This window comes from Arvicola amphibius, chromosome 3, assembly GCF_903992535.2.
Source record: "Arvicola amphibius chromosome 3, mArvAmp1.2, whole genome shotgun sequence".
NCBI lineage: Eukaryota > Metazoa > Chordata > Mammalia > Rodentia > Cricetidae > Arvicola > Arvicola amphibius.
The window spans coordinates 146,782,939-146,804,816 of NC_052049.1; the positions used below are offsets into that span (position 1 = coordinate 146,782,939).

At 46.2% G+C, this 21,878-nt stretch overlaps 2 protein-coding genes across 2 annotated transcripts; both read right to left on the reverse strand.

Moving 5' to 3' along the window:
* Positions 1-299: 299 nt before the first annotated feature.
* On the reverse strand, positions 300-1,121 carry Dppa5 (developmental pluripotency associated 5). The gene is made up of 3 exons (XM_038321103.1): positions 1,010-1,121; positions 749-928; positions 300-358 (listed from the first exon to the last, which is right to left on the reverse strand). The coding sequence occupies exons 1-3, from the start codon at positions 1,119-1,121 to the stop codon at positions 300-302; spliced, it is 351 nt and encodes a 116-aa protein (XP_038177031.1).
* A 12,575-nt stretch (positions 1,122-13,696) lies between these two features.
* LOC119809424 (oocyte expressed protein) lies at positions 13,697-15,056 on the reverse strand. The gene is made up of 3 exons (XM_038322239.1): positions 14,867-15,056; positions 14,518-14,700; positions 13,697-13,833 (listed from the first exon to the last, which is right to left on the reverse strand). The coding sequence occupies exons 1-3, from the start codon at positions 15,054-15,056 to the stop codon at positions 13,754-13,756; spliced, it is 453 nt and encodes a 150-aa protein (XP_038178167.1). The 3' UTR covers positions 13,697-13,753.
* Positions 15,057-21,878: the final 6,822 nt, after the last annotated feature.

The window sequence follows — 21,878 nt, forward strand, 5'->3', positions numbered from 1 at the left end:
TGGCAAGCTGTAAGGGTTTTAAGCTTAAAGATCACACCTTCGTGGTGCATCGGATGTAAAACTGTGACCTTCGATCCATTAGATACAGAGTCAAGAAGCTATCTGATTTATTTAAATTTTACTGTTTATTATTTATTCGCAACCTTGGAAAGAGGCAGTTTCATCAGACCTCAAAAGCAAGGCAGGGATCCAGGAATATCTCGTTAGTCCGCGAAGGATTTATCAAAGTAAAAACCACACACCAGAACTAGGCCAACACTGGCCACAGCCTAATCAGTCACACTGCCTGGAAACAGGCTTCACTCCCAACACTTTCCTAGTTCCAGGGCCTTCATGGCTTCCTCCAGGTGGAGCATTCCTGCATGAGAAACACCGACAGGATTAAGCGCTGGGGAACAATAGGAGCCCTCCTGATTCACCGCCTCTTCCAGCATCTTTTTGTGGCTCTCTAATTGGAATCCAGTATTCTGGGTCTGGAACCAGGCACCACTAGAAGCGTGGAGATGGGTGGGGTAGGACACAGTTACCCTGAATAACCCTACCCAGAGGAACCAGTCCCAACCCCCACTTACCTTAGACACTCCTCTGGGGCCCCAACCACTAAAAGATTCTCTCTCAGAGACTGCCCAGAGAGCAAGGGGTCCCAGGTGATGCCCAAGGCACGTCACCTTTCGGGGCACGCAGGCAGTGGAGAAGGGAGAAGGGAGGTCAGCGTGGTGGAGGGATGAGCCTTGGTTCGGAGTCTCACCTCTCTCCTGGCGTAGGCGGTACCTCTCAGCCATGGACTGAAGCATCCATTTGGCCCGAAGCTTGTGGTTGTAAGAGCCGTAAACTAAGATCTCGGTGAGTTCGGAAGACTCCAGGGTCTTCAGTTCGAACATAGCCTGGCTCACCTTCTCGAAGTGAGGGATTCGAGAGCCGTGTGCACCTGTTGGAGAAAAGAAATGAGCGGTCCAGGCTAGGAAGCCAGGGCCTGAGCTTGGCAGCCGGAACAAGGCTTGCTACTCACCAAACAGAAATTTTAACACCAGTGTCTGGACTTGGAATACTTCTGGATCTTTCAGGTCTTCAGGAATTTTCACCCATGGTGGGATATCTTTACGGGTCGGGAAAGTTCCCATCTCAGTTCCTCCTCCGCAAGCAACCAGTTTGCAGCTAAGATTAGTTCAGGATTAACCTTGTGGCCCACAACCCCTAGTAGCACCTGTGAGGGCGGTGGCTGGCTAGACCACACCCATTAGGGTCCTCCCACTTCGGGGCCCAATCGCAGACTCACTGCTTGCACCTTCAGGCTATGCCCCTGGGAGACAACGCCAGTCCACCACCAGCCCAGCCTTCATAAACTAACTACTGTAGTTGTTCTTCTAAACAACAGGGAATTTAAGAATAGAAGTCGGAGCTGGGTGGGGGTGGCGCACGTCTTTAATGCCAGCACTTGGGAGGTAGAGGCAGGCGGATCTCTCTGCGTTTGAGGCCAGCCTGGTCTACAAGAGCTAGTTCCAGGACAGGCACCAAAGCTACAGAGAAACCCTGTCTTGAAAAAAAAAAAAAAAATAGAAGTCGGTGCTGATGGTCTTCCTCTGGGAAATAATTGGTTGGACCTGAACTCAGAAAAGCAGGAATCCACACTGGAAGATTCGAAGACTTCTAAAAGACTATAATTTTCCCCAAACTGAAGGAGTCAGATCCTGGGCGTCATTTTGTGTGGTGCCTGAGCAACTTCCAAAGAGTCCGTTATAATTCTTGTCATTTAATAAATGTGAAAACAATATTTGGGAATTCGTTCTTTTCTCTGGAAGCTCAGGTACCCTTAAAGTGAGCCCACGATCCTCCTTGAAGGTCCTGATTTGGATGTTTTGCAGTGACCTGGATTTCAAAGCTCACCACCTGTGTGCCTTGCTTGACTACTCCACCCCAAATTGGTCTAGGCTTCAGACTATCCTCTGAATAAATTTGGTTTATTCATTATTTAAAACAGTATTTCAAACAAATTTGAAGGCACATAGTGGGTTCACTAGTAAGGAGGCGATTTCAGTGTTTTATAGTTTATGATGAAGACGAAGTTGGGTTTTCCCAGGCCCAGAACAGACTAGGAACAGGTAAAGTCCTTCCAGATGGCTATTCGTAACAGCTTAAAGCAAAGTTTTCATTTGTTTCTGTTTGTTTTGTGTGTGTGTGTGTGTGTGTGTGTGTGTGTGTGTGTGTGTGTGTGTGTTTGAGACAGGATTTCTCTGTGTGGCTCTGGCTGTTCCAGAGCTTGATCTGTAGACCAAACTGGCTCCAGAATTGAGAGATCCACCTGCCTCTGCCTGGGATCAAAGGTGAGCACCATCACCTTTTTGTTTTATTGTAACCACTAAACATTAACAAGTTAGAAAATGATCACTGAGGGGGCTGGAGAGATGGCTCAGAGGTTAAGAGCACTGACTGCTCATCCAAAGGTCCTGAGTTCAAATCCCAGCAACCACATGGTGGCTCACAACCATCTGTAATGAGATCTGGTGCCCTCTTCTGGCCTGCAGGCACATACACAGACAGAATATTGTATACATAATAAATAAATATTAAAAGAAAAGAAAATGATCACTGAGCTGGGCAGTGGTAGCACACGCCTTTAATCCCAGCACTTGGGAGGCAGAGGCAAGCAAATCTCTGTGAGTTCGAGACCAGCCTGGTCTATAAGAAAATAATCACTAATTGCTAAAAATTGTTGGATGAAGGTGCTTGAAAAGTAGCTACTTAGAAAGTCTCCCTAAGTTGCTTTAGACTAGAAACAATACAACAAAGGGACAACTGGTTTATCAATTATGATGTAAACAAAGTCAGAGGGGGCCTTTTATTAGTGAAGCATGCCTTTTATCCCAGCAGAGGCTGGCGGAGCTCTGTGAGTTCAAGGTCATCCTGGTCTACAAAGAGAGTTCTAGGATAGCTAGGTCTGTTACATGAAGAAACCCTGACTCAAAATAAATAAATAAATAAATAAATATAAAAAGACATTAGAATGCTGTGCAAATATTCTTGACTCAAAGACTTTTCATTGCCATAGAAAAAACAAATATGAAGTATATTACAAAGTTGTTCAGAAATATCTAGAGTGGCTGGAATAAGCACTTGGGAGGCTGAGTTTGGAGCTATGCTGTGAGACCCTTTCTCAACAACAACAAAAAAGAGGGGTCTTGAGAGACAGCTCCATGGTTAAGAATGCTGTGTGGAAGTATGTGTGTGTGAGTTTGGGTGGTAGGCCAGAGGTCAGATTCCCTAAAGATGGAATTACAGGATTACATAGGTACTAAAGACCAAAATCTGGCCGGGCGATGGTGGCACACGCCTTTAATCCCAGCACTCGGGAGGCAGAGGCAGGCGGATCTCTGTGAGTTCGAGACCATCCTGGTCTACAGAGCTAGTTCCAGGACAGGCTCCAAAGCCACAGAGAAACCCTGTCTCAAAAAACCAAAAAAAAAAAAAAAAAAAAGACCAAAATCTGGATCTTCCAAAAGATTGATACGGCTTCCTAATGCTGAGCTCTCCCAGCTTCAAAGAAAAACCAAGGATCTACACTCTCAACTCTTCCACAGTTTCCATTCTATTTAAAATATTTTTTGTGTAGGTTAGTGAAGTAAATAAATAAATAAATAAAAAAGAAAAGGGTGTGACAGCTTCTAGGTGTGGGGGAGAACATTTCCTGTAGATATGTGTGAGAACATAGCCTGAAGCGGGACATTGGGGGATCCAGAGTGTACATATCCCTGAGCCATGTGAGGAGAATGGGGAGGGGAGGAGAGAAAGAGCAGCTGCCGACCAAGAAGAGCATCCTCGACCAACAAACTGGCCAAGAGAGTAGACCAGAAAGGCCAGGCAACCAAAAGGGCTGGATTATAAAGGGAAGAGCAGCCCAGCCCCTGGGCTGGAGAAATTTAGGATGGGTTCGGGTATGTCAGCCACACCCTATCACAGGTAGGGACTAAAGGATCTACTTTGATGTGTTGAATAGGCACACCTCCATTTGTCCCAGGTTTGAACTTTTACAGTTACTAGTGTGTACACATACACTTGTGGAGGCAGTCAGAGGACAGTTTAGAAACCGGTTCTCTCCATGCACAATGTGGGACCTGGGGTTTGAACTCAGGTAGTCAGATGGGGACAAGTGCCTGTGCCCACTGAATCACCTCAACCACCCCTTGAATTCTTCTTTTTTTTCAGACAGGGTTTCTCTGTGGAGTCCTGGCTGTCCTGGAACTCACTCTGTAGACCAGGCTGGCCTCGAACTAAGAGATCTGCCTCTAATCCTACCTCAGCCTCCAGAGTGCTGGGATTAAAAACATGTACCACCAGGCCCAGAAACCTTGAAATTTTTTAATGAAAGAGAGAATGGAAGTATTATATAACAGCAGGCAGCTAATTAAAAAAAGAAGAACTTTCCTTGTAATTTCTAAATCTTCATCCCCAGTTTCTTCAATTGGAGGGGCAAGAAAACACATTTGGACTTTGATGTCTTTAATTTTAAGAAGATATAAAAGGCAATCCTGCACAGACGCTCTGTGTGTGTGTGTGTGTGTGTGTGTGTGTAACAGAATCTCAAGTAACTCCCTCTGTAGCTAAAGACCTGCCTACCCCCACCTCCCCAGTGCTGGGATTAGGATTATAGGCCTGGGCCACCAAATTTGGCCTCTCTGATTTTGCTTCACCACAGGGCCATTCTCAAGAGTTTTCAAAAGGCTAGCTTCAGCCACAAATAGGAACATTATTTCAGGTGCTGGGAGACCTTTGCCAGCTGTCAAAGAGGTTCTATACCTAGTACCCAAATAGTCGAAAAGTAAGTTGTCTAGAGGCCTAACTGGTGAACATGATTTCCTCAGTGGGCCTGAAAAGGAAGGCAGAGGCCCCTGACACATACATGTGCTCAGACCATTGGGGGTCATGTTGCCTCATGAAAGCATCTTTAGTGACTGGGGCCCCATTTTCATACCATCCTCCCTCTCCCCACCTCAGTTCCCCAACTTCAGCGTCGAAAGGTAGAGTCGTCCACTCTTCTGTCCTCTCTCCTTCCCATTCAGGTAAAAGCAGAGTGTATCCTGTATGGCTAGTGTTGCACATGTACTGCGTTAGGTAGGTGCAGGAACCCTGAAGCCTGAAACCTTTGTACCAGGGCCACCTCATTACCACGGGACACACTGAGCTTAGCCGACCATGTCTACAAACCACCTGGTGCTAAGTACCAGCCAATCCTGGCTCCTCTGGAAATACTCTCCTAGGAAAGGCTTGGGGGAAAGAGTTGGGGAAAGGGTCTAGAAAAAGGTCTGTGTTTGGGAATCTGTGATTCTTACTCAGGGAGCTAGCAGGGGAGACTTTTTGTGGCCCAGGTACGCTGACAAAGGCAAGGCCAGCTAGCACTGTTTTCTTTTTCCATACCCTTGAGTGTTGCTTGTGTGTCTGTGTGCCACATGCATGCCTGGTGCCCACAAAGGCCATAGAGAGCATGACATCCCCCCACCCCCAGAACTGGAGTTTGATTTTGAGTCGCCATGTAAGTGTTAGGAACTGAACCTGGGTACTCTATAAGACGAGCAAGCGCTCTTCAATTCTGAGGCATCTTTCCTATCCCCCCACTCTATCCCCCTGGCTCATCAGGCTGACACAGAGTTTTTCCCATCATTCTGGAGAGTTTGAGGTCAACTTGATGTAAACTAGAGTCACCTGGGAAGAAGTCTCAATTGATGCCTCCATAAGATTTTCCTGCGGGCAGGTCTATAGGGCATTTTCTTAATTAGTGATTGATGCCAGAGAGCCCAGCCCACTGCTGGTGGTGTCACCCCAGGGGAGATGATCATGGGGTACATAACAAAACAAGCTAACCAAGCCAGGAAGAGCAAAGCAGTAAGTAGCACTCCTCCATGGTCTCTGTATCGGCTCCTGCCTTGAGTTGCTGCCCTGGCTTCCCAGGGTATCCTCTCAAGTTGGTTTGGTCCTGGTGTTTTATCCCAACAGTAGAAACCCTGACACATTCTTGGAGGTCCTTGAGATTATCACAATACACACTCCTTGTGGTTCCCAGAGGCTGCCACTCAGCATGTTTTCCAGGGAGTCCATGAGATTGGAAGCCAGCCCTCTTCTGACCTGGGGAAGGCCCCAGCAGTCATTCCTTGCAGTTCTGTTTCTGCCTAGAAGTCGTCCAGAGTGGAGTCAGCTTTGTTATCTGCCCCCAGCTAAATGTTTGGAAACAGGATCTGCAAGCCTTCAGTCAAGAAGGGCAAATGGTCTGTTACCTGCAAGAAAGAAAGAAAGCAAACATGATTTCCCCCCAGCAGCCCAGTGCTCTTGAACTCTGTTACTGTGTTCCCTGGGGCAGGGGGATGTCTAATCACCCATCAAAACCCTACCCAGGAACCTGCAGCACAGGTGCTTTCCAGAGCTGCCCAGTACACCCGGCTTGTAGATGGGACAGCCACTGAGTCGCTCCTGGAGAACTTCCCCCAGGCTGTGGCTATTGGACTCAGGTGTCTTGAGTTGTTTCCCATGAAAACCTGGTAGCAACCAGCATAGTGACTGAGACACAACTGGGCTTTGCAGCTCTGTAATTTACATGAAAAGTGTAGTGGAGGAAGAGAGTTTGTGGTTGTTCTGTTTGGTGATCGTTTAGCAAACCCTTTTCAGCATGTGTCCTCCTCTGCTCTTTTAGCTTCCTTCACACTGATTATATTGTCCGTAACTAGTTCTTCCGCAGTTATTTTGGTCAAATAAAATCTTTGCACATGCTCAAAAACAAAGAGGGTCTGCTAAGATGGCTCAGCAAAGAAGAATATACCCAAGACTCATGTAAGGTAGGAGGAGGAAAAAGAAACACAATTGCAGAATTGATATCAGACGTTTTTTGTTTTGTTTTTGGAGACATGGTTTCTCTATAACTTGGAGCCTGTCCTGGGACTCGCTCTGTACACTGACTTTGAGCTCACAGAGGTCTGCCTGTCTCTTCCAACCGCTGGTATTAAAGGTGTGCACCACCACTGCCTGGCTGTCCTCAGTTATCTGAGCAGGAGCTGTGCCGTGTGCAAACCCTCACCCCCCCAGCAATCATAGAGCAGAAAGAACAAACGGAAGTGCAGACACAGCTGGTCTGCATCATGGAGTTGTTGCTACTGTCCCTGTCTTACCATCCTCGAGCTGCTGTCCCAGCTGTGAGCTGAGCCAACTCTTTAACTTCAAAGCATCCAGTTGAGGTGCCTGACATAAAACTAATATATAACTAACATTGACCCTGCAATGTGAGGAAGAGAATGAGAAAGCACTCTCTTCTTTTTTGGGGGGAGGGAGGGAGGTTTCAAGATAAGATTTTTTTCTTTGTAGCCTTAGCTGTTCTGGAACTCTGTAGACCAGATCTGCCAGCCTCTGCTTCCTGAGTGCTGAGGATAAGGCCTGCACAACCACTGCTGGGCCTCATTCTATTCAAATATCCTCAGGGTAAAACAGGCACAGTGATGGAACCATCACTAGAGGGAGGTTGAAGGATCAGGAATGTAAAGCCATTCTTTGCCATATATCAAGTATATTAAGTTCCAGGCTAGGTATGTGTTTCACATCCCCATTCTCTGCCCAGGGTATGGGGGACTAACAAAATGAGGTTTGGGAGACAGCTAGTAGGCACAGCACATGAGGACTGAGTTTGTTTTCCAGCATTGACTTAAAAAGCAGGGCATCCATGAAGTACCAATACTCATAGTGTTGAGCAGGACGGTGGTGGTGCACATCTTTAATCCCAGCACTTGGGAGGCAGAGGCAGGAAGATCTCAAAGTATGAGGTCAGTCTGGTTTACATTAGCAAGTTCCAGGAAATCCAGGCCACAGTGAGATCCTGGTTTTTTTTTTTTTAAGGTGGAGAGATCTTAAAGAAGACAATAATTGTTGACCTCTGAACATTCCATGTATTTCTATACAAATACATGTGAAGAGGAATGTACACACACACACTCTCTCTGTTTCTCTCTCTCTCTCATAAACAAAGTATATTAAGTTATAAAGCTCACAGAACCTAACATTGGCTTCCAGGACAGGCTCTAAAGAGAAAGCCTGTGTCAAACAAAACAAAACAAAAGAAAAGCAAAATGAAACAAGCAAAGAAAAAAAGTAGCAAAATTAATTATGAAGTAGCAACAAAATAATAATATGGTTGGAGGTCATCCCAACATGAACTGTATTAAAGGGTCACAGGATTAGGAAGGTTGAGAACCACTGATTTAAGGTGTGCACAGATTCACCTTGGGAGTTCCTCAAAACTGCCCTAGGCCGCTTCTCAGGGGATTCCTGAGCTCGGCCACAGGGTCTGCATCTCTAACAAGCTCAGTCTGTTGAAGCACCCTTTAGGGCAATCACTTGTCACTGCCTTTAACCTTGGAGACATCAGGTGTGTGTGGCTCAGGGAGTTTTCCAACTACGAGGTGTAAGGCCTACATTGTCATACATCACGATCAACCAGCTAACAGACCTGGAGCAGGCTAAGGTCACAGGCCTCAGAGTTGGCTGTCCCTGTGGTTTCTAGCTATTTCTTCCTTTGCAGCATTCTCTCCTGAGAGTGGGGGACATTCAGGAGGGAAACAAACCTTGCTTGTCTGGGGACACTGAAGCTTACAAGACTCACCAACCTCTTCCCCAGGCTTCCAGAAACTGAGCTCCAGCTGGAAGAGGGAGGCTGGCTGGTTGAGCTGCCAAGAGCAGATCCTTGGACCTGTCGAGCCATGCCTAGGAATAAGAGCTCCAGGTTGTAGGGTAGGCTGAGTGCTGCAGCTGCTTTTGGGTCATCACTGCTGCTGTGAGCCACCCTCCCCCAGACCCCTGTGACTCCAGTTAAAGTCACTGGTTCAGCAGGCAGCACTTGTGTGCACAATTAGTGGCTGTGGTCTGTTGTGGGTTCCCGGCCAGGGCAGGTTGACTGTGTCCCGTGTCACCCCAGGAATAGTCTTTCACACAACAAACTGATGTCTGTGATGTGGCAGCGGTGTTCATGGCCCGCACTGCCTTCCTCTGCCCGTGACGCTGCTGTTCAGTCTGCAGTGCCACACCTACCCTTGCTCTCACCACTTTCAGGAAGTGGAATTCTTGGCACAGAAAGTGCATGTGGCATGACTTGGGGACACAGGCCTCCCCCTGCGCTGGGGAGCAGAGGCAAGCAGATGATTGTGAGTTCAGTCCCAGCCTGGTCTACATCGCAAGTTCCAGGCTAGCCAGAGCTATACAGTGAGACTTGGTCTTAAAACAATTGAAATAATAGTGCAGGAACTCTGGAATTAGACAAAGTTGTGGTTAGCTGGTTGTGGTCATTTTTCCTTTGATAGACAATAAGGTGTTCTAACTCTTTATAGATGATTTACACACACACACACACACACACACACACACACACAGAGGTGTCTTTTTAAGTGAACATAGACTTACTTTTTCAACTTTATCCATTTCTTTCCTGGCTTTAAATTCTAGTGAGTGTGTGAGCCTGTACCCATGCTCCTTAGGACTATGTTTGGTGAACGTAAAGACAGATTTCAGCCAGGCGATGGTGGCGCACGCCTTTAATCCCAGCACTCGGGAGGCAGAGGCAGGTGGATCTCTGTGAGTTCGAGACCAGCCTGGTCTACAGAGCTAGTTCCAGGACAGGCTCCAAAGCCACAGAGAAACCCTGTCTCGAAAAACCAAAAAAAAAAAAAAAAAAGACAGATTTCAGTAAATATATGTAACAAACAATATTCCATTATTAGCAGTGTCTTCATGCTCTTACCTCTCAAAATTTTAGCCTATGCATTTTTATTGTTGTTAAGCCAAATTTTTTGCTGCCTGTTTCTTCATCCCTATCCCATGTGCTAAGCATAGAAGCTCCTTCTGGGCAGTGGGGGCACACGCCTTTAATTCCTGCATTTGGGAGACTGGGAGACAAAGGCAGGCAGATCCTTGCGTTCCTAGCCAACCTGATCTTCTACAAGAGCTAGTTCTAGGACAGGTAGGACTATTGCACAGAGAAACCCTGTCTCAAAACAAACAAACAAACAAACAAAAAAACTAAACAACCACCAAAGAGCATAGAAGCACCTGCCTTGTCTCACAGAAATTTATCTTCCTTTTTTCCGGATGTGAATTCTATAAAAAAATCAAATATTTCATTTATTAAGCAGATTGATGTAGCAAGCATTATTAATTAATGGATTTATGCTTAAATCTTCTGCTTTTCCAGTAACTTCTGCCATAATTTGCATTCATTTGCTTGTTCTTAAGTCTTAAAACTCAGGTCCACAGACTGTGAGTGTATTTTCAGATCAAGATTTGTTTATGTGTGCCGGTGTTCTGCCTGCATCCACGTATGTCTGTGTACCACATGTGCCTGGTACCTGGAGAGGCCAGAAAAGGACATCAGAATCCCTCTAACTTGAGTTATAAGCAGTTATTAGCCTCCATGTGGGTGTTGGGAATCAAAGCTAGGTCCTTTGGAAGAGCAACTGGTGTTCTCAGCCACCAAGCCATATTTCCAGCCTGCAGCCCTTGGCATAATAGCTCAGCAGTTACCTCAGCAGTTACAAACTCTTGCTGCTCTTCCAGAAGAGCAAGGTTTCAGTTTCAGAACCTATTTGTTGGCTCACAATGATGATCACAGGTCCTTGGGATCTGATGCCCTCTTCTGGACAATGCATTCATGTGAGCAGATGCACATGAGACAAAACAGAGACACAGAAGAAAAGAAGTCTTGGGAAAAAATTTCTTTTGTTTGGTTCTTCGAGACAAGGTTTCTCTATTTAACAGCCCTGGATATCCTGGAACACACTAGCATTTAAAGCCAGGAAAGACATGGATAAAATAGCCTGGTGGTGGTGGTGCACGCCTTTAATCCCAACACTCTGGAGGCAGAGGAAAGAGGATCTCTGTGAGTTCTAGGCCAACCTAGTCTACAAGAGCTAGTTCCAGGACAGGCACCCCCACCAAAAAAAAAAAAAAAAAAAAAAGAAATGGATAAAGGTGAAAACAAGCCAATGTTTGCTTAAAAAGATACTTCTGTGTGTGTGTGTATGTGTATGTGTGTAAATCATCTATAAAGAGTTAGAACACCTTATTGTCTATCAAAGGAAAAAAGACCACAACCAGCTAACCACAACTTTGTCTAATTCCAGAGTTCCTGCACTATTATTTCAATTGTTTTAAGACCAAGTCTCACTGTATAGCTCTGGCTAGCCTGGAACTTGCGATGTAGACCAGGCTGGGACTGAACTCACAATCATCTGCTTGCCTCTGCTCCCCAGCGCAGGGGGAGGCCTGTGTCCCCAAGAAATGCCACATGCACTTTCTGTGCCAAGAATTCCACTTCCTGAAAGTGGTGAGAGCAAGGGTAGGTGTGGCACTGCAGACTGAACAGCAGCGTCACGGGCAGAGGAAGGCAGTGCGGGCCATGAACACCGCTGCCACATCACAGACATCAGTTTGTTGTGTGAAAGACTATTCCTGGGGTGACACGGGACACAGTCAACCTGCCCTGGCTGGGAACCCACAACAGACCACAGCCACTAATTGCTGCACACAAGTGCTGCCTGCTGAACCAGTGACTTTAACTGGAGTCACAGGGGTCTGGGGGAGGGTGGCTCACAGCAGCAGTGATGACCCAAAAGCAGCTGCAGCACTCAGCCTACCCTACAACCTGGAGCTCTTATTCCTAGGCATGGCTCGACAGGTCCAAGGATCTGCTCTTGGCAGCTCAACCAGCCAGCCTCCCTCTTCCAGCTGGAGCTCAGTTTCTGGAAGCCTGGGGAAGAGGTTGGTGAGTCTTGTAAGCTTCAGTGTCCCCAGACAAGCAAGGTTTGTTTCCCTCCTGAATGTCCCCCACTCTCAGGAGAGAATGCTGCAATGGAAGAAATAGCTAGAAACCACAGGGACAGCCAACTCTGAGGCCTGTGACCTTAGCCTGCTCCAGGTCTGTTAGCTGGTTGATCGTGATGTATGACAATGTAGGCCTTACACCTCGTAGTTGGAAAACTCCCTGAGCCACACACACCTGATGTCTCCAAGGTTAAAGGCAGTGACAAGTGATTGCCCTAAAGGGTGCTTCAACAGACTGAGCTTGTTAGAGATGCAGACCCTGTGGCCAAGCTCAGGAATCCCCTGAGAAGCGGCCTAGGGCAGTTTTGAGGAACTCCCAAGGTGAATCTGTGCACACCTTAAATCAGTGGTTCTCAACCTTCCTAGTCCTGTGACCCTTTAATACAGTTCATGTTGGGATGACCTCCAACCATATTATTATTTTGTTGCTACTTCATAATTAATTTTGCTACTTTTTTTCTTTGCTTGTTTCATTTCCTTTTTTATTTTGAGACAGGCTTTCTCTCTACCTTTGGGTCTGTCCTGGAACTCACTTGGTAGACCAAGCTGGCCTCAAACTCAAATTCACCTGTCTCTGCCTCCCAAGTGCTGGGATTAAAAGCGTGGGCCACCACTCTGGAGTTAAATTTTGCTTCTGTGATGGATCTGAACCTACATAATGTGTGGGTTATCTGATACTCCATCCCCAAAGTGGTTACTACCCAGAGTTTAAAAAGGGCATTAAGTGAGCTGGGTAATAGGGAATCCTGCAGAAGAGAGGAAGGGATTGTAGGAGACAGAGGGGGTCAAGGACTAAACCCACAGAATCAAGTTGGGCTGGAGTAGACGAGGAAGAGGGAAGGGAGGAGGGGTGGGGAGGAGAGGAAAGAGAAGAGTCAGCAGTGGAAAAAAAAAAAAAAAAAAAAACAGGTGAAAAGTACAAAGGGGCCCTGCAGTTGTGGTGCAAGCCTTTAATCACAGCAGTGGGGAGGGAGGTCAAAGCAGGTGGGTCTTTCTGGGGCTGGCCTGGTCTACAAAGTAAGTTCCGAACAGTTAGGACTGTTACACAGAGATGTCTTGTCTGTGGGAGAGGGGTTACAATGGTGTTAATGGGGTTGGGGGGTCAGAGAGACGGCTCAGTGGTTAAGAGCACTTAGAGGACCTGGGTTCAAATCCCAGCAATCACATGGCAGCTCATATCTAACTTACTCCACCACCAGGGGAACTGACATTCTCACAAATACCTATCTACAGGCAAAATACCAATGAATACTAAATAAAGAAAAGCAAAAACAGGCCGGGCGATGGTGGCACACGCCTTTAGCATTCCTTAGGAGGCAGAGGAAGGTGGATCTCTGTGAGTTCAAGGCCTGCCTGGTCTACAAGAGCTAGTTCCAGGACAGCCTCCAAAGCTACAGAGACCCTGTCTCTAAAAACCAAAAAAAACAGTACAAAAGAGTGGCCAGGCATGGTGGAAGACGCCTTTATCCAAGAACTTGGGAGGCAGAAACAGACACATCTGAGTTCAAGCATGAAGAGCTGACGCTGCAATGACGTCCTTGTCCCCACTACTGGGGTAAATAAGGCGAAATAACTGCCCTAGCACAGGAGTTGAGAACCAGCCTGAGAAACACATCACCCCCACCTCAAACACCTAAAGAACCACCCTCAGCCAACGGTGCCAGCCTCGAGGGCTGACTGACACAACAACCCACACCTCACATCAACTGATGGCTGATGTTTAAGTTTGCTTTATTGTGTGTGATAAAAATAACAGGCCAAAAAAGTCATTTCTATATTTGAACAATTCTACAAATTGCTACTTGGAGAAACAAACAGGTATCCATCCACAAAGGCAGGAAAGAAAACAAATGGGGAGATTTTAAGAATCTGTTTCTCTTCACCTCCACGGGCTGAAAGCAGGTCTCCCTGTCAGTCAGCAAGTGCCTTTTGCCTGGGCTCTTGAGTTTGGTGAATGGTTCTTCAAGAATTCCTCAAGTTGTTTCATCTTTGTAGCTGAAAGAGAATCAACACTAACAATCAAGGGGGAAACAGTATCCAATTCCCTAGATTAGGAACAGGAGGAGCCTCTAGCATGGTGTTTAAGAGAAAGGATCCTGGGACTGATCTAATGGGAGCTCACCAAGGCCAACTGGACTGGACTGATGGAGCATGTGATCCAACGGGACTTTCTGAGCGTGGCTGACGAGGAGGGCTGACTGAGAAGCCAAGGACAATTGGCACTGGGTTTTTGTTCTACTGCATGTACTGGCTTTGTGGGAACCTAGTCTGTTTGGATCCTCACCTTCCTAGACCTGGATGGAGGGGGGGAGGACCTTAGACTTCCCACAGTGCAGGGAACCCTGACTGCTCCTTGGACTGGAGAGGGAGGGGGAGGAGGAGTGGGGGGAGGGAAGGGAAATGGGAGTAGGGGAGGAGGTGAAAAATTTGTAAAAATTATATAATTTAATAAAAAAAAGAGAAAAGAGAGAGAAAGGATCCTGGACCTGGAATCTGGAAAAAGCGGAGTTTAAGGCTGAGCTGGGGGGTGATGAGTTGGGGAGTGACAGGCTTGGGTGTGTCTGCCCTGCACTTCTTCCTCAAGGGTCTCCCTCCGAAAGCAACCCCAGAGACACAGTTTCCAGCAGCTGGGAATCTTCCCATGGCTTCCTCCCCGAGTAGGTCTTCAAAGACCCTTACCTCTTTGGACATGTTCTTCTTTATGGCAAGCTGCCAGGTGCAAGAGAATATTTCTCATTCGATTCTTCACACAGGGTCGTCCATAAATGGTTATTTCAGCTACATTCCCAGAGTCGACAATGTCCACTCTCAGCAAAGCCTGGCTTAACCACTCTATTTCTGGGATTAAGACTTGATTGGGACCTAAACATGTAAAGAGACTGTAAGCAGTTAAGTAGAAAGGCTTCAGGTGGGAAGGGGCGGACTCGGCTGGGCTTGATGGTCAGATTGGACTGGGGAATGGGGTAAGGACTTGCTGCCCCTCAAGAATACGGGAAGCCAACCCACACCCATGTAATGAGGAGCTCACCAAAGATCATTTCTGCTACCCAGGCCTCCATGTAGAACACGAGAGGATCCCTGAGTTCGTGCGCCGGGAACCACCAGGGCCGCACGCGAAGCCGCGGGGACACAGGTGGAGCGCTGAGCCGCTTCATCGAGGAAGGGTATGGCGTCGGTCCATTCGCCTGGTCGTTAGTATCTGTAGCATGAGGACCCATAGTGGAACTCGCAGCCTGCAAGCAGGAGTAGCTGCACTGCCTGGCTGTCAACCGCACTTTTCAATGAGCGGTCCGGCCACGCCCCTTGTTACCACGCCCCTAGCCAGAGCCTGCAGGCAAGTAGGCGGCCCGGGGCCACGGGGGCCTGGGCGGGGTTGGGGGTGGGTGGGAAGGGCACTACTCTGTGGAGTATCCAGACTGTCACAGCCTAGGCCTGCCCAACATACAGCTAACCCTGGGAATTTGATTTGGTGACTTAACTCACCTGCAGTGCTCCAGTTAATTCCCTGTTACTTTCAAAGACATGGGCTCAGGGCGGGCTAGTAGGATCTGTAGAATGTCTCTCCTGCTGTCTCCTGTCTTCTCAAACTCTAAACTATTGCTTTAGAAATCCTTCACGCCAGTGTATCATGGTTTAAACTAACTGGTAGCCGTGGTTATTGAAACACGTTACAAGTTCGGCAAATTTCATTTCTTTCTAAATTCCTAATTCATGTATGCGTGAATTTCCTCCTTCAGTCTAAACTGCCATTTCCTCTCTAGGGGTCTCCTTGTTAAGGTTTTAAAAAAGTCAGTTTTAACCTTAATACAACGATACCAGTCGAGGTTTGCATGCTTCACCGGGTCCTAGGGGAATCCTCTGTCATGAGCTCCACTCTACCCATCAGCAGTGCTGACGTGTCTAAGAGACCAGTGGAAACTTGGAACAACTGGGTCCCTATTGGGCGTGAGGTAGAGAGGACATTGATGCTCCCACTGGTCCATACATTTGCCTGAGCTATTCTCCTGAGATGTTCCCAGCTAAAGCTACTTTACAAACACACCCAGTCCGTATCACCCACACCTTGTCTCTGTATTTTCAGACACCTACAGGGAGCTGGAGCTAGCTAGCCACTGTGTTGTTTGTGGGTATTAATTTTGTGAAGACGTGAGGAAGATAAGACCCCTGGTCATTCTCATCTGGACGACAGCTGATTTATGATTTCCTTTATTTTGAAGGCAGTGCTGTTGGAATCTTGGTTTCCCAAGTACATATCCCGCACATCCCTTGCAGAGCCGGTGGCAGCCTCCAAAGAATTAAAATGTCTTTACTGTTTACCAGGCACTGCTGAGTCAGCTGTTCACTGTTTTACCTCATGTGTCTTGGTTTGAGTTTGATTAAGAGGAAGGTGGAGGTCGTATGACTATTTCTCCCTCATTTTCTTTGTAGCCTAATATATGTTTTTTTAAACTCTTTGTACCTGACCCAAACCCAAATTACAACCAGGACTTCTAGCAGTTATCCCCAGAACGAACCAGTCTGAATGGGTTTTGGTTCAGGCAACAGATTACCTGAGAGATTCATCGTTCTGATTTCTCTAAATTTTATTTTCATACTCCCACCACACACATACACACACACACACACACACACACACACACACACACGGTTTCTGTGTGTAGCCTGGCTGTTCTGGAACTCGCTCTGGAGAGTAGGCTAGCCTCCAACTCAGAGATCTGCCAGCCTCTGCCCTGAGTGCTGGGATTAAAGGCGTGGGCCGCCACACCTGGCTATTAATTTGTAATTATTGCTTTTAATTTATTTTGTGGACATTGATGTTTTGCCAGCAAGTGTGTCAGTATGAGGATATTGGTTCCCCTGGAACAGGAGTTACAGACAGTTGTGAACCACCATGTGGGTGCTGGGAATTGAACCTGGGTCCTTTGGAAGAGCAGCTAGTGTTTTTGTTTTTTTATTTTTCTTATATTAAAATTTAATGGTTAAAAACAGTACATTCATGGGAACTTTGTCACATTTCAACCTGTAGTGTTCAACTATTAAGGGACAACTACCTTTTCAACAGTTTGTCTCCCCTTCTGGTGACAACATCTCAAACTCTCTCACCCAGCATTTTCCTCCTCTCCCTTGTTTCCCTCCTCTCCCAAGAACCAATCATGGCCTGAGAAGGCTCACCGGGTGAAAGTGCTTCCCATCGCAAACCTGATGACCTCAGTGCTAAATGCAATCCCATGACATGTGATGAAGGAAGAGAAGGTGTCTCCTGACCTCCACACCCTCGACTATAGTCAGTCAGTCTGTCTGTCTGTCTGTCTGTCTGTCTGCCTGTGTCTACCTGTCTCTCTGTGTGTGTCTCTGTCTATCTCTCTGTCACATATACAAACACACAAATTTTTAAAAATTGGTTAAAAACTGCACAAAAACATATCGAGGCACAGAGGCATTAGCCCGCAGTTCCAGCTACTGGGGAAGGGGTGTGAAGGGTGAGAGTAACAAATTCAAGGGTAGCCTGGACACCCTGACAAAACAACATCAAAATCACACGGGGACGATGCTGTGAGCTCAGTGCGGAGAACCTTCACAGAAGCCCAAGGCTCTGAACCCAGTCCCTAGTGCTGGATCTGGAAGACAGAGAGGGAAAGAGGGGAAAAGGAGGGAAGGAGAGAAGAATGGAGCCAGGCCGAGGGAGGGAGAGACGGAGGCTAACATTAATGATCTGATTACTAAAACGAAAACTCAGGAACAGTTTTAAACATTTTAGAATTCTACAATTGTTAATCCAGTTCCTTATGAATATTTCAGGTGTTTCTGAGATTCTAAGGAAACAGGTATCTTCAAGTACCAGTTTGAAAGGCTGGGTAATTGTGAGTCAGGAAGTAGCTGAGCAGGAATCCAAGGTCAGCAGCCTCTGCTTTGTACCAAGTTTGAGGCCAGCCTAGACTGCACAAGACCCTCTCAGATATAAAATAAGTAAATATACTTTTAAAAAAATATTCATTTATTATGTATACAATATTCTGTCTGCGTGTATGCCTTCAGGCCAGAAGAGGGCACCAGATCTCATTACAGATGGTTGTGAGCCACCATGTGGTTGCTGGGAATTGAACTTGAAACTTTGGAAGGACAGGCAATGCTCTTAACCGCTGAGCCATCTCTCCAGCCCCTAAATATAATATAGTCTTAAAACTCCCATCACTTTCTGAGGTACGATGCATCTGTGATACAGGGCTGTGATTTGAGCCCCTTGGATGTGCTGACCCAGAGAAGCTGCAGAGTTAGTCAAGGCTAGCGTGGATGACTCCCCAGGACAGGCTCTAGGATGACAAGAGTATGTGTGGCTCGGTGGTCCATCACTGGCTAGCCATGGGGTTTAATAACAAAAGTCTTTCAGATGTAAGGCATAGAAGTTAAAAATACACCTGTTGCCTGGTGTGTTGATCCACGGCTGTAACCCAGGGTACAGCAAGCTGAGATAGGCATGCTGACAGGGGTCAGCCTGGACAGCCTAGCAAGTTCCAGGCCAATCTGGGCGACACAGAAAGAACTTGCCTTGAAAAAAAGATAAATAAAATAAAAGAGAATGTGGGGTACAGCACTCACACCCATAATGCTAGCCATGAGGTGTAGTCTGGAGGAGCACAAATTCAGAGTCGTCCTCCGCTGTACAACCCTGGGGATGACCTGGGATGGGAGCATGGAGTATGGAGCCTGAGCTAAATGTCAGAGTTAAGACCACCTGTGGGTTTTCGCTCAACATCTGAGGCAGAACAGAGCCTAAGAGGTTCTGAATGGAGTCCCAGGTAGAAATAAGGGCAAACAGGCTCAGTGAAAGTGTCTCTGAAAGAATAGATGTGAGATTTCTCAGGCATGCTATGGAAGGAGACCTCTCCCAGCTCATAGTCCAGAAAACGCCAGTGACTCTGGGTGTTGTGACCTTCAGCTGAGAGTTTGGGTCAGCAGCTCCTGAGACATCAAAGCAGTCACCCTGCCAGACAATCCTCCAGCATCCCCGAGGGACAGAGGATCACCGCTTTGCCCCAGGGGACAGATTGGCTTTGCAAATACCAAGAGCCCACTCGGGCTTCTTTCCCACCTTCACCTCCCAGAAATGTCTCCTGGAAATAAAATTCGGAGTCCCCAACACAACAGGGTTATTGGTAAACCTTTTCAAAGAACCCGGGGGACTTTGTCTTTTCTTTAACGATGTGACACATTTTCTATCCTCAGACACAAGCAGGTTTGGATGTGCTGTTTCTGGGTTTAGTGTCACCTGAACTGTTAATAGCTGTATAAGTTTCTGTAGAGTTGCATTTGTTTAACTCTGTGAAGCTGTGTTACTTTGCCCATCTAAACACCTGATTGGTCCAATAAAGAGCTGAACAGCTTGTAGCAAGGCAGAAGAAAAGATAGGCAGGGTTGGCAGGCTGTGAGAAAGGAGAGGAAGACTCCAGGGGCCAGTCACCAGTTACACAGGAAGCCACGGAGAAAGAAGTAAAGAAAAGATATATATATGAGAGAGAAAGGTAAAAGCCCAAAGGCAAAATTTAGATGGGCTAATTTAGGATGGGTAGATTAACTAATTTAAGAAAAGCTGGCTAGAAACAAGGCAAGCTAAGGCCGGGCATTTATAAGAAAGAAAATGCCTCCATGTGTGATTATTTGGGAGCTGATTGGCCCCAGAGAGCCAAAAGAGTAAGAACAACCAACAACAGTTGTGTTGTGTGGTTTAGTTCTCCAAACCATGCCTCAGAGCTCTGTCACAAAGTTGAGCTACAGACTTCCCTATGACTTGCCCAAAAACAACATATAGAAGCCTCATATTACTGATGTATTATATCATGTAATATGGTGGGTTTTCAGAGGTCTCAGACTACTGAACACATAATGCTGATTGGCCAAGGTTTCTGGATCCATCTCATTTTTCGTTGTTGTTGTTTTTGTTTTGTTGTTTTTTTGAGATGGGGTTTCTCTGTGTAGTTTTGGCCTGTCCTAGTCCTGCCCTGCTTTATAGACCAGGCTGGCCTTAAACTCAGAGATCCTCCTGTCTCTGCCTCTCAATTGCTGGGATTAAAGGTGTGCACCACCACTGCCCAGCCATCTTATTCAAACTAATGTCTCCTGACATGGGCAGTCAATTGGAACACTGTACAGAAAAAGCTGGCCTTAATTTAGGAGTAGATACGGAACATACATTCAAACTAGCACAGGCATCATGTTTAAAGTTTCATATGACTCTGTCCAAGTAAACGTCTGAATGAAGTTAAAATGGCTGTTTATAGGCCAGGCAGACATATGTCATAGAAAAACAATGGCCTGAGAATTTGGAACCCATGGCTTTAGTGAGTCTGTGGCTTGTGATAAGCTATGAGGTGCCGATAGCTAGCTTTCTTGAGCATTTACCCTGTATCCTTCACATTAGTCACATCATTCATCAGTGGCACAGACACACGTCTGTTGTGCATTTCCTAGGTAGAATAAGAGAGGCAGCCATGAATGTACCCTAGTTCATGTGAGGACACATACATGTATCCCTCAACGATGAGTTCTAAACTGCTAACCTGCGCTCATCAGTGACACGTAAGAGTTCATATATGCACATGCCTAGATGTGTACAGGTCTATGGGGATACTATACACTATCTGCTTTATAAGGTGAACTTGTAGTAATGATCCCCTTCCAAGTGCTGGGAGTGTAGACTTGCATAGATTTTGTATTTTTAAAGCAGCCCTGGACGGATACATGGGTCAATTGCTATGTAATCAGAAGGGAAACAGACCTTTCCAAATAACTCCCCAAACCTGTTGCCACAGAAGAACAATATGCTACTAATTAAAACTTCTATCACCAACCATGATATTGCACACCTGTACTCCCAACACTGGGGAAACTGAGGCAGGCAGATTGATTTAGTCAAGGCCAGCCTAAGCTGTAGACCAGATCAGCCAAGGCTACACAGCAGGATTCTATCTCAACAGCTAAGAGAGGGTGAGGGTGAGGGCAATCAAGATAAACATATATGTGAAATTGGCAAAGAACAAATTTGATATAAGATAAAAATCTAAATTTATCCTCTCTGAATGTAAAGTGAAAGGACAAACTATAAACAGAAGTATGTATTTGATGTTTGTATGAAGTTAAGGTTATATATACTCAAAAATAACACTTGAATCTCAAATGGCTCTAGAAATCTTGGGAGCAATGCATTTCTCTCTTTTGGGAGTAGTGTTCAAGACAGGGTTTCTCGGTGCGTAGCTCTGACTGTCCAGAAATTGTTCTGTTGACCAGGCTGGCCTCCAACACACAGAGATCCGCCTGCCTCTGCCTCCCAAGTGACAGCTATTTAGTGTGGCTACTGGGATTAAAGGCGTGTGTTACCGCTGCCTGGTCTGTAAAGATGACCAGTGTGGCTGTTTTACGCTGATCTACAGGCAAGCTCTATTTATTAAAATACAAATGAAATATCACTGCAGGCACAATTCCTCATTAATGTTAGCACATCAAACCCAGCAAAGTCATTTCTAAAGGCTGCTAACCACCCATTTCAGATTAAGGATCAGATACTGTAGGGACATTCAAGATTTGCTCTGCTCCTCATGTCTCCTTGAATTCCTGTGTCCATACCCCATTCTGTGCTGTTAGAATTTATTTCTTTACATCTTCAAGCATAGTCAAGACATTTTGTGATTGGCTTATTTTAGTTTGAATTTGCTCAGTGTTTTTTGTGTAATTCCAAGAAGCTTTGACAAAAACAAACAAACAAACAAGAGCCAGCAGTGGTGGTGCATGCCTTTAATCCCAGCACTCGGAAAACAAAAACAAAAACAAAAAAAACCCAACAACTTTGATAAGAGCTTTATTCATGTTTCTTCAGAAAGTATTACATCAAGACACACTGTTTCTATATCTGGGTATGATATCTGTAATCCCAGCACTTGAGCCCCTAAAAGGAGGATTAAATCTAGCTTCAGGGAACCTAATACTATAGTTAATTGTGTGTAATTACTTTGTCTAGGATGGACTCCTAGTCCCTATACGTACAGTGC